The sequence below is a fragment of the Berghia stephanieae genome, chromosome 3 (genome assembly GCF_034508935.2).
Source record: "Berghia stephanieae isolate SIO BIC M18660-M18661 chromosome 3, UCSD_Bste_1.3, whole genome shotgun sequence".
NCBI classification, from domain to species: Eukaryota; Metazoa; Mollusca; class Gastropoda; order Nudibranchia; family Aeolidiidae; genus Berghia; species Berghia stephanieae.
Window position 1 is genome coordinate 25,524,554 of NC_088362.1, and position 18,057 is coordinate 25,542,610.

An 18,057-nucleotide genomic window follows, 5' to 3' on the forward strand; every position below is an offset into this window, starting at 1 on the left:
GCTATCATTCTCTCTCTCTCTCGCTCTCTCTCTCTCGCTCTCTCTCTCTCTCTCTCTCTCTCTCTCTCTCTCTCTCTCTCTCAAGGATTAAGATCAAGCACCCGTCACGACTGTTTTGAGGGGTGGTGGGGTGGTATATAAGGCGGTCAGGAGTGATACGAGTGTGCCTGGCGCCATAACCTCACCCTTGGAGGAGGTGAACTCAAAACAAGAAATTGATAAACACCCACCGCGTAAACAACAACAACAGGATAAACATCTTTTGTGAAACGTCAACAGGTAGGCATGTTATTTTATGCTGTTGTGCCAATTTTACATTAACTTTAAAGAATTTCTGGTACCACTAGCAAGGACTTTCAGTGAGTTTAGGTATGTAACTTATTTAATTTATTCATTGATTTTGAATTCATTTTGATTATGAATAAGATTGTATTGATTTTATTCATTCCTATATAAGGGCTCTAGAGGACTATTATATATATATATATATATATATATATATATATATATATATATATATATATATATTGAATCGTGTTTGATACAAATATGGTACGAAAAGTGCTCGACATGTAGTAATGGAGCGAATTATTATTATAAATATTTACCACAATGTTTGGGGCATCTACATCAATGTTCAGGCTTAATTTGCCATCTTCAGGACTGAGTGTTTGTTGACTGTTGTTGTTTCTTGAAGTGGTTCCGGTTTGAAGTTAATTAAGAGGAATTTGCGCCGATGGGGACACTTTCCGTAGATCTCACTTTTCATGTTGAGTGTGGCTTCATGAGGTTGTTTGATTATAGTATATGTATATATTTATATACTATAATCAAACAACCTCATGAAGCCACACTCAACATGAAAAGTGAGATCTACGGAAAGTGTCCCCATCGGCGCAAATTCCTCTTAATTAACTTCAAACCGGAACCACTTCAAGAAACAACAACAGTCAACAAAACAACTCAGTCCTGAAGATGGCAAATTAAGCCTGAAACATTGATGTAGACTGCCCCAAACATTGTGGTAAATATTTAAATAATATATATATATATATATATATATATATATATATATAAATAGTCCCATAGAGCCCTTATGCCCAGGGATCCGGAGTTTATCCCGGTTTCTATAGCGTGAAACGGACAATAACAATTGCCTGCTACCCTTTGGATAAGACGCTAGTTATCGCAAATTACTTTCCGCCAGATCTAACAGACCCAGCTACCCAATCACCGCTAGGTGGACAGGGGAGTCAGAAAAAAATAATCTCAATTTCCTCTGCGATCGATCTCAGGCCCTTTGCGTGTGAAGCGTGTTCTCTACCAACTGAGCTGTCAGCCCCCCCCCCCAACCCCCCGCACACACACCTTTCCCCATTTTAATAGGCTTGATTCAAAGTAAACAATATACTATTTAATTTTATAGTGTTATTTAAAAATTCCTTGTTATGTTAAGGCGTGATTATTTATTCAAGCCCCCCCCCCCCCCTCTCTCTCTATCTCTCCACCCCCCCCCCCCCCTCTCTTTCTCTCTTTCTACCTCTCATCTCTTCTTCTCTCTCACTAACATTATCTCTCGCTCAATCTCTCTCTCTCTCTCATTCTGTTTTATATATATATATAATATATATATATATATATATATATATATATATATATATATATATATATATATATATTGATTGATTGATTGATTGATTTATTTATTTGTTTATTTAGTTATTCATTTACGTATTATTTATCTATTTATTTATTTATTAATTGCTTGAAGTCTTGATCAGATTGGCTGTAAAATGATAAAATACGTTTCATAGTTTTGTCAGAACAACAAATTGAAATATCGAAGGTGGCCTTCAATTTGTCCAAAAACAAAACATACGTTAAGGTCAGCATGTGAAGTGACAAAATATCACGTCAGATAGGACGACGATAGTAAGTTACCGAAATCGACTTCTAAAAACGAACGACGAGCAAGAAAGCCCAGATCAGTCGTCTTACGTCACCAACAACTACAATTAGTACTACTGTACTGCTTTCTTGCTCGCCGTTCGTCGTTTGATGTCGGTCTCATTGACTTGTCAATATGTTTGGTGCTATAATATTATGGCAATGTTTGTTTATATTGTACATAGACTGTACTGACTTGATCTCATGGACTATTTGATTGGCTATTTTGTGACCCAAATGAGGCTTGTCGCCTCAAAAGTGTCCTTCATATATATATATATATATATATATATATATATATATATATATATATATATATATATATATATATATAATCAACGTTTGTAGGTCTCATAACCCACATTGTATGGGCTAATTGTTGAAAAGAAAATACTCTCAAACCGACGTGCACTTATTTGCAGGTCTGATAACCCATTTCCTTATGAGCTCATTGTTGTAATGGAAATCTCAAAACAATCACGCAATATATTGTTCGTTACAACAATGTTAAACTAGGCCCATAGGTGTTATTGGGTGTCAGACCGGCATATATGGACACTTCGTCTCAAACCTAAGCAAAATATTGACCATTACAATGGTGTTTATTTAGTCTATAATTAGTACGTTCGGTTATCAGACCTGAAAATATATGCACGTCGAATATAATCCTTTTATTTTTTTTTTGTTTCTCTCTCATCTTAGAAACAAGACGGCAACACAGACAAGAACTAATAAAGCATTTACCTACAATACCCCGTATCACCGATGGCAAACATGCTATTCAAAGGGAAACAACTCATTGTTTTACTCGTTATTTTTGTGCAAGGTAAAATCGTAGTTACGTTTCTTGTGTGATACTATTATCATTATTTTGACGTTTTATGCATTAAAGTTAAACCCTTCCCCGTTTTACCAGCAATCATCATCATCATCATCATCATCATCATCATCATCATCATCATCATCATCATCATCATCATCATCATCATCATCATCTCATTGCCTTTTTCTTTTTCACCCTGGGTCAGGATATAGAGCAGTAAAGTTAGGTGCCCCAAACGTAAACAATAACAAGTTGCTAGTGATTTCCGTTAGGGACCGGAATAATTTACGCACAATATAGGTCTCCCAATTTTGTAGTTTGAGTTGTAGGCAATACACTTTCAGTATTGAAAATATGTTTACATAAAATCTAACAGTTGCAGAAATAATAATATAAGGCTAAATTATTATGAAAATCAGGCTCCGAATAATTCTCGTTTTGTTCACACCAGCGCAATAATTTGCTCTGGTCTAAAAATAGATAGACTGTAACTTTTGATAAATTTTAGAAAATTTTACCTTTTGTTCCATAAAATATCCATATCTAGACATTATTTGATGCATGATCGAGTATTTATGAATATGTGTTTCTTTTGCCACCTAACAGCCAAATTTTAAAGGTTATTTTTTTCTATTATTTACATTGGAACGTGAGCTGTCAAGACAGGAACATGTGGTTTGCCACGTGCTTCTCGACCTTTGTTTACGTTTGGGGCACCTAACTTTACTGCTCTATAGGCCACAGACAAACAGTTTCCATCCTTCTCTATCTTGAGCTGACTTTTTAAAATATCGTTCCATGTCTTATCCCTTCTCTGTACATCAGCTTCTTTAATTCTTCTCCATGCTCTCCGTGGCTTTCCCCTTGACCTTCTGCCCTGAGGAGTCCAGTCCAGTGCTTTCTTTGTTATAGTGGAGTCATTCTTTCTAACGATGTGTCCAATCCACCTCTGTTGCCTGCTATGATAACACGTAACGCAGTCTGAAACCGGCAATTGACAGCCGAGTGACGTCACACGCCTTCTATAGAAGGAATGGAATTGACGTACTTTGTGGTAGCTTCTTATTAGATTGCCAACGAGATTATACTAGCCACCTAAGTATCTTATCTTTAACGCCATAAGCGAGTGAGATTATACATAATGTATAATATGTACGTTAGATGCAGCTGCGATTGGCAGTGCAAGTCTGGTGAGCATTTTATTGAGTGTTTTTATTGGATGACATACATAAAGGGACAAAACCCGTGCCAAACGCCCCCCCCCCCCCCCCTTCCTCTCTCCCCTATGATTTATTATTAGATTTTATAGCTAAAGTTACATACCCTTGCTGTGATTTCACGCCTGTATTATTATATATACATAATCTAACTCCCTTTCTTGTCGATAGTGATATTATGTAGATTTATTGCATTACCTCCCTTTGAAGTACTAAAAGTATGCGATGTCTGGATGCTATGCTAAAGGTATGCGATGTGTTTTTTTTTATGCTAATATATTATTATAGTGATGCAACTCTGTATATTTTATCAGGTGTTGTGTCTTATTCGGACATGTGCAGAGACGCCGTGGTCCCTCCCTCCAAGCCTCGAGGTGTCAATCAAGTTGACAGAACATCCTCCACGCCCATGTTCGATCTTCGTGTCACGCCCACCCAGATCCAAGAGGGTTCTGGAGAGCTGAAGGGATACAACGGTATGAAACAATCGTCACTGCATTATTTCCCCCCCCCCCCCCCCCCCCCCCCATCTAAATAATGAAGTTAAAAATCAAAACAAAACTAAACTAAACAAAAAACCCCGCTTATATAGCGCAGTACCCACTTAACAGATTCAAAGCGCTTTACAAGGGTTCCGTTGCCAGCAGCTACACTTATCATGCAGGATGAGACATGAAGCCTGCTAAGTGATATTACATTTTTTTCCAACATAGACAACGCTGTTAATGGTAAGGTACTCATTTTACACATGAGAACGGTGAGAGAATGTGAGTAAAGAGTCTTTTTCTAAGATCTTTACTCTGCGATTCTCCCATGTTGTCCAAGTGAGCAAATTGGGGGTTAATAATCTTTCCCAAGGAAAACAACGAACGTGTCTGAAGCGAGATTCGAACCCGGGACCTTCCGGGTCACGGTGCAATGCCTTGACTACTCGGCCATTTCGCCCCCTGACTTTAGCTTTAAACAAACCACTTTTGTAATGTTCTTTGTCGTTGCAATACTATATCCAGATAGCTTAATCCGACGTATACCTATTTCCAGGTCTAATAGCCTACATTGCTATTGGCTCATTGTTGTAATGGAAATAACTCTCAAGCCATATCAAAATATTTTCCATTACAACAATGTTAAACCAGGCCCATAAATGCATTCGGATATCAGACCTGCATATATGAATACATCGGCTCAATCACATCTTATTCAATAAATATAAAATGTGACCCACCACGTCGATACAGTGTCATGCTGAGATGATCATGATAAAGAAAATTCAGTTTAGATTCAAAATAATCATAATCAATACAAATTTAGTTCTTTGAAGTTAAAGAAACAAAACTCACTACTTTTTTTCACAGTCGGTGTCTCCATAGAAGATGGCAAACACTTCCGGTTCAGCGAAGCAACCCTAGCCGTGTCCACGGACGGAAGTTGTGGATCAGGTGACTTCGACTTCCGGATTGGAGACTACGTTGAGATCGTCCAGGACCAAGAAGAGAAATGTCCACGTCTCCTCCAGACCAAGAAGAAGACGCATATGACTGAGTTATTGCCCCTTATATGGATACCGCCGTCTTGTGGATGTGTTACTTTAAGGTGAGATATGATTTTAAAAACTGAACCAATCTCCCATGATATTTTTTTCAAAAGCATTTGAAATACATTTACAAATAAAAATTATGTGGACGTTTCGGGTTCCCCCTTTGTCCACAAAACACAATGAATGAGAAACTAAAGACAATTGAAAGATGAAATGTCTCATCTCTTTTTCGTCTTTAGTGCCTTATTTATCGCGTTTTGCTGACAAAGGGGAGACCCAAAACGTTAGCATTTGTCTTTGTGAATTTAATCGAAGCTTCAACTTAAATTGTTAAAAAGTTGTTATTTATTTCTTCGAGCTTTCGGCAGCAACGTTTGCCGTGTATCCACAGTTGGAAATGTCCGAAATGGGAGCCGTACTAATTCCTCTCACTTTCATTTCCCCCAATAGGATTTTATTGATCGAATCTGGTGAGATTTACTACGCCGAAAACGAGGGCGTGACCAATGGACCTCTGGCCAAGACCTTCTGCTTCCAACAAAAGGAAGAACAAAAACAGGTAAATTTATATAATATTATGTGACCCTCCGAGTCAAACTGGTATTATGTCAGAAGAAAATAGATGTCGGAATTTGAGTTAGCAGACAAAAGGATCAAAATAAGGATTATAAGGTTTGGGAGGCCTTCCGACAGCTCCTACATCCCCAGTATTCTTTTTTTTTTATAATGATCTAGTAGAGGGTTTGGGAGGGATCGAGAAAACTTCTTTTAAAAAAAAAAGTCTCCCTCCTCCCAACCCCTCTACTAGAACAAGAACACTGGGGATGTAGGAGCTTTCGGAAGGCCTCCCTAAGGTTAATCACTTTTTAAAAAGTTTAACCCCCTTAACCCTCTCCTTACCAACAAAATGAAAATCGTCACATTTGTTACTTACTTACTTATCCTCTTGTTGCTTGATCGGCACATACGGTTGACGCGATGGAACGCAATATTTCTCGGTTGGAGGCCATTTTTGTCATCTGTCCCCAAGACCAACCACTAGCTTTCATTTCTTTATCGTTGCTCCTCCTCTAGGTCTCCAACGGGCGGCCCCTTTTTCTCGTTCCCTCTCGGGTCCATCTGAGGGCTATCCTGGGAATGGCACTCGGATCCATTCTGAATGTTACTGTGATAATAACTATCTATTTTTCTTATTCGGATTTCTTTAGTTCATCACAAAATTTGATGAAAGATATCTCTATTAGATTTATAAGAACTTAATGTTGTTTTGGAGAGTCCAAATTCTAATTTTTATACTTTTACGTCTTTTTATATCTAATGACAGATAACTCGGGAGCACCGATTGGACAGCTTGTGTCACGTGATTGACCGCCATTCGAGTAGCGAGATCCTGTCCCGTAGCCAGTTCCGGAGGTACAGAGGTCTGGAATCCAAACATATGGATCACCTTGGAATTGAGTTGGCGCTGGAACTTAGAAGGAATGATGCCAAAGCCTGCTGCCAAATGGTATGAAGTCACTAGAATATCGAATTAAGAAATAAAGGAGCGGCACCGGTTTAAGATATAGAACTGAACACGTGTGTATGAAAGGTGCCAGATAAAGCAAGAAAGAAAAATACAAGAAAAAAAAACGATCCCAAAAAAATCAGTCGACCTCGACTGGGGATCGAACCTCAGACCGTCTGATTACTGGTGAGACGTGCTATCATTACACCACAGAGGCTCCCGATAATCTGAGGTCCGATCCCCAGTCGAGGTCGACTGATTTTTTGAGATATTTTTTTCTTGTATTTTTCTTTCTTGCTTTGTATGGTACCTTTCATACACACTTGTTCAGTACCTTATCAGTCACTTGTGTGTTTGTCTATTTGTGTTTTGACACTGATGTTATCGTTGTTATTCAATTGATTTAACTAATTGTGAGGCCAGGTGGTCTAGTGGTAAAACACTCGCCCTCGGCCTGGAAGCTCTAGGGTTCGAGTTCCGCTCTGAGCAGCTCAAAGTTGAGTCCTTTGAAAAGACCCTTTACTCACATTCTTTCACCCATACTCAGGTGTGAAATGGGTACCTGACCGCAAACAGTGTTGTGTCTGACGGAAAAAAATGTATTATTGCCAAACAGGCGTTATGTCTTATTATTAAGTTTTGCTGTTGGCCAGGGACCCCTCGTAAAGAACTTTGAGCACGTTTAGTGGAATTGCGCTATATTAATGCTCGTGTTTTAAAATGAAATTCCTAAACATTCTTTTTCATTTACAAAGGGAAATTAATCAGACATAAGAACTCGATAAACTCCTGCTCTATGGGCCTAATTTCTCTTATTGACTACGGGGCAGCCTGTCTCAGTGGTAAGATCTTTGCTTCGTACACCTCTCCCTAGTTCAATTTGCAGCGCTGTACTGCGGCGGATGCCCGGGTTATTCCAGTCTTCCCTTGGAATAGACCATAGAGACAAATTTCCCCTATAGGATGAATAATAAAGGGAATTCTATTTTCTATTTATTTTGTTTTCTATCCGTGTTACAGATTCAGTTCGAAGACAAGATGATGTGTTTTGACAATGCCAGGCGTCGACGGATTGACCAGTTCTGTGAGGACGGAATCCCAGACATCCCGTTCAAGACGTTCAGAAAATCCCACATGAGAACTCTGGAAAAGTCCTGCTGCTTTATATTGGGTGAGTAACAAAATAATTTTTAAAATAATGCATTTATATAGCGCTATATCCACAAGAGAGCTGAAGTGGAGTCTCTGGAGAGTCTCATTAAAAGGAGAAGATGGCAATGGTTGGGGCATGTCTGTCGCAAACCTGATGAAACACTGATAAAGGCACTGCGATTGACACCCCAAGGAAAGAGGAAGCGAGTTCACCCCAAGGAGCGCCCCAAGGAGACTTGGAGACGTACCGTAGAGAGGGACCTAAAGCAGGAGGTCTGTCCCTCGAGATGGCCCCAAGAATAGCTGCTGACAGGACCAGGTGAAAATCCCTTGCATCGCCTCAAGTGCCAGCAGGCCCGGATAGGATTAAGTGAGTGAGTGAATATCCACTAAACGTACTTAAAGCGCTTTACAAAGGATCCCTGACCAACAGCAACACGTAACATCATGTAGAACGAGACATGACGCCTGTTAGGAGATATTACATTTTTTCCCGACAGGACAACGCTGTTAACGACCAGGTACTCATTTTACACCTGAGTACGGATAGAGAATGTGAGTAAAGAGCCTTTTCCAATGACTCAACCATGAGCCGAGCGAGGCTCGAACCCGGGACCTTCCGATCCGAAAATGAGTGTCATACCACTAGACCACATAGCCGCACATAGTATCATAAAGTGTAAATAGATCTGTTAGATGTGGCAGAAAGTATTTTGCGATAGACTAGCGTCCTATCCAAAGGGTAGGAAGCCATTCTATTGTCCGTTTTACGCTATAGACACCGGAATATATTCCTGATCCATGGACTTCATGGCTCTGAAGGACTAATTATAAAATAATAAATTCAAATGATATTTCGGACATAGATAGTACCTGTAATGTTTACGTGCGAATGAGTGTTGGTTCTAATAAGTCATCAACTTATCGATTAATTCGTCTGTTCGTTTATTTGTTTATGTCTTAGCTATTAATTTGTATGTTTATCTAGTTATTAATTAATTTATTTAATGTTCTTGTCTCTCCAAGGTGAGTTCCGCTACAAATGTTTTGAGACGAACAGTGCGATATCTGCCAGATTGGACGACACAACGTTGTTTGACTACTCCATGGACGCCAGCGATCTGGCCAATGATTTGGCTGAATTTGGGTCACATGAGGTGAGGACTCCTTTAATATACGGCAAATTACAGTTTTAAAAAAATAAATTGAATAAAAAAAAACACAAAAAAACCCCCCAACCCCCCCCCCCCAAAAAAAAAAACCCCAAAAAAACAAACCAAAACAACAAAACGTTGACTGCCATGAATCTAATGTTCTACAAAGTTTAAGAATATGTTCTATGCTACACACGCCTTAAGTTGCCAATCGAAAACTTCTGTTTGTTTACATTTCAAGATCCTATTACTTGGTGATAATGGTGATGGTAGTGGTGGTGGGTAGTAGATGATGTATGATAATAATAATAATAATAATAATAATAATAATAATAATAATATATAATAATAATAATAATAATAATAATAATAATAATAATAATAATAAATAATAATAATAATAATAATAATAATAATAATAAATAATAATAATAATAATAATAATAATAATAATAATAATAATAATATATAATAATAATAATAATAATAATAATAATATAATAATAAATAATAATAATAATAATAATAATAATAATAATAATAATAATAATAATAATAATAATAATATAATAAATAATAATGAATAATAATAATAATATAATAATAATAATAATATAATATAATAATATATAATAATAATAATAATAATAATAATAATAATAATAATAAATAATAATAATAATAATAATAATAATAATAATAATAATAATAATAATAATAATAATGAATAATAATAAAAATAATAATAATAATAATAATAATAATTAATAATAATATAATATAATAATAATAATAATAAAATAATAATAATAATAATAATATAATAATAATAATAATAATAATAATAATAAATAATAATAATAAAATATAAATAATAAATAATAATAATAATAATAATAATAATAATAATATAATAATAATAATAATAAATAATAATAATAATAATAATAATAATAATAATAATAATAATAATATAATAATAAATAAATAAATAATAATAATAATAATAATAAATAATAATAATAATAATAATAATAATAATAATAAATAATATAATATAATAATAATAATAATAATAAATATAATAAAATAATAATAATATAATAATATAAATAATAATAATAATAATAATAATAATAATAATAATGCTATCATTAGCATTATCCTTATTATACGATACTGTTCTTGTTATTGCATGTGTTAAAAATGAACACAATATTGGCGAGGAGCCCATGTGAATTCCATGTTGTTATCTTATCATTACAGAATCTAGACTCCTTCTTAAGACCGAAACAGTACAGAGATGATGAAAGTAATGATGATGACGACGATGATGAAGAAGAAGATGTCTGGAGCGACGAAGAATTTGATTTAGAAGACGACGACGACGACGATAGAGAACTCATTAAAACACCTAAATCGAGATCCACCGTGTCTCCGATGGACCTCAAAAAGCTGCTGAGGAAGCCAAACATCAGAAACTCCAAAATTTCCAGCTCGGAAAGGATGAACAATCGAAGAGTGTCCAGTACAGAAAGGAAGGTTACTCGTGGCGGGGGCAGTAGAAGGAAATCTGGACGTCGGGGAAGCGCCGAAAGACGTAAAAACGCTGGAAGACGTGGTAGTGCTGAGAGACGTGGCAGAGTTGAAGGATATGGAAGCGTTGAAAGACGTAATAGTGCAGAACGACGATCTAGTGCTGAAAGACGTGGCACTTACATAAGACGTGGAAGCACCGAAAGACGTACTAGTGCTGAAAGACGTAAAAGTGCCGAAAGACGCGGAAGCGCCGAGAGAAGAGAAAGGTTAAGGAAAGTATCCAGGGGAACTTTTGATGACAGATATACCTCAACAGATAGAGACAGCTTCTATGGGCAGCCGAGATTTGACAACACAAAGACGAGAGATATCGAAAAATCAAAGTTCACAAACGCCCGAGGTGGAGCTAGACAACCAATGCCTGTTGACGAGGATAGATATGGCTTTGATGACCAGGGAGGATCGTCCATGGACAGGACTTTGTTGAGTAAGGCTTGTTTTGTAATTGAATTAGAATACGCTTCAACAGTCGTAACGTCATTTCCCTCGTAATGACGCATGGTAACTTAGTAACTGGCTCTAAACTATCAGAACAATGGCGGACGCCCTTATGAAATATTTTTTCCGACGAGCATAAAAGCGTATCCGGAGAAAAAAAACAAACATTATAAATCTGATAATGTTTTGACTTTTACACATTCTGATCACAAGGCATATGAAAAGTTCTAGCCAGCATGAAGAAAAAAAAGTACAGATTTTCTTTGTTTAGAACCACGATGGCCGCCGTTGCTGGGCGACGTGACATCAGAGTATTGAATCCAATTAAGGAGTTCTCTTTCTCTTTAAAAAGAAGGTCTCAATAGACCAGTTGGTAGAGCACTCGCTTCCCACATAAAGCGACTGATTCAGGGTGAAGTGAGATTTTCTTTCTGACTTCTCTGTCCATACAGCAGTGATTGGGTCGCTGGGTCTGTAAGATCTTGCTGAAAGTACTTTTGGATAGACTAGCATCAAAGGGTTGTTCAACAGTCTGGCGTCACGTCACGTCCGCCTAGAAAGCAACCGAATGGTTCTAAACAAAGAAAGTCGGAGCAAGATGGACCAATTTTGAATGCTGGCTTGAACTTTTCCAAATATCCTGGAATCAGAATATTATGTAAAAGTCGAGCATGACCAGATTTATGCTGATTTTCTTCTCAGGATACATTTTTATACTCGTCAGAGAAATATGCACTTCATAAGGGCGGTGATGGAGATATTGGCGCCCGCCATTTCCCCCCAATAGTTTAGAACCAGTTAAAATGCGTTGTTACGAGGATTGCTAGGATGACTCTATTAAAATGATAAATTAATAATACTCTAATCACTGTAAATCGTTTGACCAAAACATTATCAATATTATTAATTATTATTGATTATAATTATTACTAGCACTAGGAAATGAGAATGGTAGATGCGAATGTTTTGATTAAGGTAGTCAGTCCTTTAACTCTCTCCTTACCAGCCATTTTCAGGATTTTCCCGAAAACTTCACACCCAACTAACACAAAAAAAGTTTTTTTTAATCATTCAAACACAATAGCAGTGAAGTTCTTGCGATACATAGTCTAATTTCTTTAGCAAAACACACTCTGCAACACACTGTTCAACTTCTTTAAGTTTGTTTATGTTGGTTGTATTGTAATGAATGTGACGATTTTCCTATAGTTGATAAGGAGAGGGTTAAACGTGCAAAGCTGCGTATCATGAACTGCAGACACATCTTTTTCAAAGCTTTAAAAATGAGCTTTTATATAGCGCAATATCCACTAAATGTGCTCAAAGCGCTTTGCAAGGGGTCCCTGGTTAACAGCAACATTTAACATGTAGGACGGGACATAACGCCTATTAGGCGATATTGCAATTTTTCGGACAAAGACAACGCTGTTAACGGCCAGGTACTCATTTTACACCTGAGTATGGTGAGAGAATGTGAGTAAAGAGTCTTTCCCAAGGACTCAACTATGCGCCGAGTGCGATGCTCTAACCCAGGACCTTCCGATCCGAAAGCGAGTGTCATACCACTAGACCACATAGCTTTCTTTGTCCATTCTACAGAACTCCAAAAGAGAATGAAGCGTATCAAGCTGCTCAACATGTGCTGTCAGGCAGGGGCTGACATGGGTCGCCAAGTGTATGGAGGGATAGGATCGGTCACAGACGAGTGTCGTCACAGCAGTGACAAGTTTGTCAGGGGGGTCAACCTGGGAGGCAAGACCAGGAAGTGTGCAGGGCAGTTCGTGGATTGCTGTCTGGAAGAGGCTAAAAAGTGAGTAGATGTAGTTTATCGTCAATGGGGTTTTCATCATCATCAGCCTTGTGGGTTAAAATTCTTATCATCGATGTTATAAAAATACTCATTTTGGATATGGTAATAAATGAAGCATCATCATCATCATCATCATCATCATCATCATCATCATCATCATCATCATCAGCAGCAGCAGCAGCAGCAGCAGCAGTAGTAGTAGTAGTAGTTGTTGTTATTTTTGTTTTAGTAATAGTAGAAGGAATAGTAGTTTTTGTACTACTACTAGTGCTACTACTACTACTACTACTACTACTACTACTACTACTACTACTACTACTACTACTACTACCACTACCACTACTACTACTACTACTACTACTACTACTACTACTACTACTACTACTACTACACTACTACTACTACTACTACTACTACTACTACTACTACTACTACTACTACTACTACTACTACTACTACTACTACTACTACTACTACTACTACTACTACTACTACTACTACATCACCATCACCAAATACGCAACAACCGACAGAATCATCATCATCACCATCATCATCATCGTCATCATTGTCGTCGTCGTCGTCGTCGTCATCATAAAGGTCATAACTTGTAAAAAACTTTCTTATAGATAGTATGCGCTTGGCTAAGAAGCTCATAACATTGCCATTCGGAAGTATAACTGGCCAAAACTCACAACTATGTGTAATCATGAACTTTTATAGTCTGGTTAATACAGTTTAGTGAGAATTACTCATAAACTCGGATGGCAAAAAACAATAACAAAGACGTGAGTGACGTCATCTTCGAACTATCTATATCCTGCTTTTCCTACACCTATAACCTATAACCCCCGCCCACCATCTTTTCCATCTAATATCCATTACCCTTTGACCTTCCCTTTCCACAGAGGTCTGACGATGACAAGCCAGGAGTTCATCGAAAACTCGCCGGTCAATTACTGGGACAGCCCACAACAATACGATCCCAGATTGGTTGGGCAAGTTCTTGCTCAGCGTGGACGTCGCCCAGCACTTCCTTCCATTCCAGACACCAGGAGACAAACGACCCAACCCAAAATTTACAAGGACTCTAAGACCAATTATCGTACGATGCCTGACGAAAGAAAATCCACTCCAGACCGACACGTTGGCTCGGTTAAAGGAGAAAAATCAACTCTACATCCCTTGAGAACACTACCGAAAACCCAGGACATAGATGCAATCCGCTCTCAGCAACCCGCACCAAATAGTAACAGTGTGCAAAGTGCATCTGGAGTATCGAATAATCAAGTATTGTCGATCAGAGATGAACAAAAATCTACTGAAAAGCAGGAAACAAGAGGATTGGGTATTCCAAAGAAAACATTTGATAAGACAGATAAACGTGTCCAAGTGGTTGAAGACACGCCCACTGGTAAAGATACAAAAAACCTCAGAAAACCTGTACTGAAAAGAGTGGTATTTGTAGAATCAAAAGCTCTGCCCGCTGTTCAGCAACAAAATAGAAAGAGTTCTGAAGCTAAAAGGCCTATACAAAACCAACGAAAAGAAATCAAGATGGAGGATTTCATGGACAATGTTGGAGACGAGAATCTAAAGCAAAGAAGTAACACTGGTGGATTATCAAAAGCAAACAGACAACCAACAATTGATAATAGCCCAAAACAAAAGCAACAAATAAATATACCAGCCAAAGCGGAGCCCACAGACAAACCTGCTAAAGAAAATATAGGGTCCCGCAAGCCTACGACAGAAACTAATATGATTTCAAAGAAAAGTCACTCTGGACACGCCATATTTGAAGAGAGAAAAGTTACTTCTAATGACAAACCGCGAAATTCACATCTGTACGAATCTAGTACACAAAGTAACATCCCGACAAGTGGGCAGATTGTAACTCGGGAGTATTTTGATGAATATAAACCCACAGGGACAAGAGGGAAACAAAGTAGGAGAAATAGATTCAATGGTCGTAGTAAGGGTCAACGCAGGAGGAAAGCTAAAAGTAGGGTTGTCGCCCTTGATTCCCGCGAGATGGCGGAAAGGAACGCGAAGCAATACATGGATGCGCTAGACTCGAGGGAAATGGCGGATCAGTTCATCAGTAGAAACAACAAAAATAGAAGATGGTACAGGAAAAACACGAGGAATTACAGGTACCCGATGCCATATTTGGGTAAACACAACAGACGAACCAGGTTTGGATAGGCAATCTGTGTGGTAGAACAAATTCTGTTGATCTCCTTGTGACCCAAAATATCAAAGCAGCATTGTGTTGGAGTGATGTTGATCATGAAACTGAGACTTTATGGTCAAAAACATGAAACTTTGGTTAAACTTTTGAAGAGAATGAAAATAATTTCAAGAAGTGCATAATCCCAGAATTTCATGTGCCTCATTCAGACCTGCCTACCTGGACTTGAAAAAGAACGCAGTTTTCAGGGGTTTTTTTTTAACATATCAGACACTAGAACTACTAGACAGTAAAAATAACCAATTTGTCATTAATATGTAAAAAATATTGCTTTTAACTCCCTTATAGGCTAGCTATGGCAAAACAAAACTTTGTTTTCAAGAAGTTTTATTGAATCAAAGATCTATATATAGTTGTCTGTTTGAAGCCAAAAATCCGTTGTCTACGAAATTTTCGTAGTTGTTGGCAGGTCTGTTCATTAATTGAACTTTAAATTCAACCTTTTTTGGCATCAGCTCTACTCCAACATGATACTGGTTTGACGCTGTGGGTGTCACAGTTTGCTGCTCTGTGCCTTCTTAATGTTTTGGTCATTTTTAAAACTATTGCCTGTTTGAAATACAAAAAGAGTATTAGCTGTACATGCCGCCGGACGTTTCGGGATCTAAACCCTTTTCAGCGCTATAAAACAAAGATAGAAACAAGTAGCTCTTATGAGTATGGTGACTATATTATTATTGTCAAGAAAGATAAAAATCTGAACAAGTGTGTATGAAAGGTGAGTCGAAGTCGATTTTTATTTTTTTGGGGATGCTTTTTTTATTTTGTGTTGTTCCTTCTTGATTTGCCTGACACCTGTCATACACACTTGTTCAGATCTTTATCTTACACCGGTGCATGGACCCTAGTTTTATAATTTGATATTGTCAAATCCACTGCACACCAAGCTGTTTGGAGTAGTGACTGTAAAAAGTACTGAAAGAAAGCGCCAACAAAAACATAGGAATGCTAGTATTGTCGTACTCTCGAAAAACCCATACTATTTGAAAATTTGACCAGAAAACTCGTACTTAAAATATCGATCGATTTAAATGACCCTCATCTTTGCAAAAACTCTCAAACCTGGGACTTCGCGAAGTCCCAGGTTTGAAAGTTTTTGACAAGATGAGGCAAATAGTATGGGTTGTCCAGAGTACGGCAGAATACCCATTTTATTCAATAAATGGTCAAGCAGGCAGTTCTATCAGTGTTGACGATGAGAAATAAAGGGAAAGAAACCATTACCAAAACACCTTTGTTGTTGTGTTGTGGGAAAATGGATTCCGAGACATAACTGGCTGAAAGATGTCGCTTAACATTCAGAGAATCTGTAGAAAGGACACACTACCATCAACAATGATGAATAAATCTCGTTCTGACACCCCCACCCACCATCCACCACCCTCCCCTCCATCCAGTAGTTGTGAGGTTTAGAGGACGCATTATTACAGTCATACTGTTTTTATTATTGGCCGAAGAAGGGGTTTGAAACCGAAACGTTCTGTGCTCGGTATTTTATCCTTTTTCCAAGCTGTTTATATTTATTTTTTGTTCATGGCTCTGTACAGCCTAACAGCTTCCAACAGCTTAGTGTCGACTTTGACTGTGCTTGGCCAGAATCTTCCATCCTCTTTTAACTCGCTCAACCCTAGACATTTTTTGCTACTGTTCAAAATTGGAAAAAATGTATTAAAAATGATCATTACACAGATAGTTTTATTCAACTATGAACATGCAAAAACTAAAAATATTAGCTTTTATACTGCGCCTATAATGTGTCTCAGAAAAATGTAATAAATAGGCATGGGGTAAAAGTAACCCCGGGCATTCTACGGATATAGTCGGTGTTAGGGTTAGGGTGAGTTAAAATGGTTTGCCAGCTACCATCGGTTTTAGCACGTCTGATTGGTAATCAGAAGGTCTGAGGTTCGATCCCCAGTGAGATATACTGATTTTTTTTTTTGGGGGGGGGGGGGCAAGGTTTTTCTTTTCTCTTGTATTTTTCTTTCTTGCTTTGTATGCCACCTTTCATACATAGTTCAGATCTTTATCTTACAGGTCACCGCCGAGTGGAATCGTAGCCCATCGTTATGTTATAGCCTGACACTGAAATCCAAAAGGACCGGCAGTTTGACGTCATTATTTGGTTTTTGCACCGCCTAGTGAGTTGTCGTTAGTAGTACTCATGGAAACAAGTTATTTCATTGGTTGAACTATTGAATACAACTCACGATTTGTTTTCTTTTGTGGCAAAAGACTGGCATTTTGACGTCATTTTGTGATCAATGTCAAGCCATAACTTTACGAAGGCCACGGTGTAATATGCCACTAGACTACAAAGGCGCGCTATGACTATGATATTTTCTTGAACTAAAGAAATGTGATAAATTGTATAAATGTACAACATGCACGTGACAACATTCCTTCTCCAATGATTTCCATGTTTGATTTCCATAATGTTGTGTGTACAGAATATCAATGTTATGTTTTAATCATCAAATGTTAAGACCATCACATTCTAGAAATTATAACACAACAATCTTGCCTTGTTGCAAGACTCGCAAAAAAGATGAGGATGATGATGATGATGATGATAAAGATGATGGTGATGATGATGATGATGAAGATGATGATGATGAT

At 37.5% G+C, this 18,057-nt stretch overlaps 1 protein-coding gene across 2 annotated transcripts in view; it reads left to right on the forward strand.

The window, feature by feature from the left end:
• The first annotated feature begins 112 nt into the window (after positions 1 to 112).
• LOC144967424 (uncharacterized) overlaps positions 113 to 18,057 on the forward strand; it is a 19,146-nt gene continuing 1,201 nt past the window's right edge. Inside the window, exons 1-11 of one of the 2 annotated variants that reach the window (XM_078904601.1) lie at positions 113 to 279; positions 2,650 to 2,773; positions 4,302 to 4,463; positions 5,343 to 5,580; positions 5,975 to 6,083; positions 6,849 to 7,031; positions 8,052 to 8,202; positions 9,210 to 9,340; positions 10,604 to 11,363; positions 12,974 to 13,184; positions 14,093 to 18,057. The exon at positions 14,093 to 18,057 is cut by the window's right edge and continues 1,201 nt beyond it. In XM_078904601.1, the coding sequence (XP_078760727.1) occupies positions 2,713 to 2,773; positions 4,302 to 4,463; positions 5,343 to 5,580; positions 5,975 to 6,083; positions 6,849 to 7,031; positions 8,052 to 8,202; positions 9,210 to 9,340; positions 10,604 to 11,363; positions 12,974 to 13,184; positions 14,093 to 15,392 (3,306 nt within the window). In that variant the 5' untranslated portion in view covers positions 113 to 279; positions 2,650 to 2,712 and the 3' untranslated portion in view covers positions 15,393 to 18,057. Of the gene's footprint in view, positions 370 to 2,649; positions 2,774 to 4,301; positions 4,464 to 5,342; positions 5,581 to 5,974; positions 6,084 to 6,848; positions 7,032 to 8,051; positions 8,203 to 9,209; positions 9,341 to 10,603; positions 11,364 to 12,973; positions 13,185 to 14,092 lie in introns of both variants that reach the window. The other variant, XM_078904602.1, reaches the window with a different exon arrangement.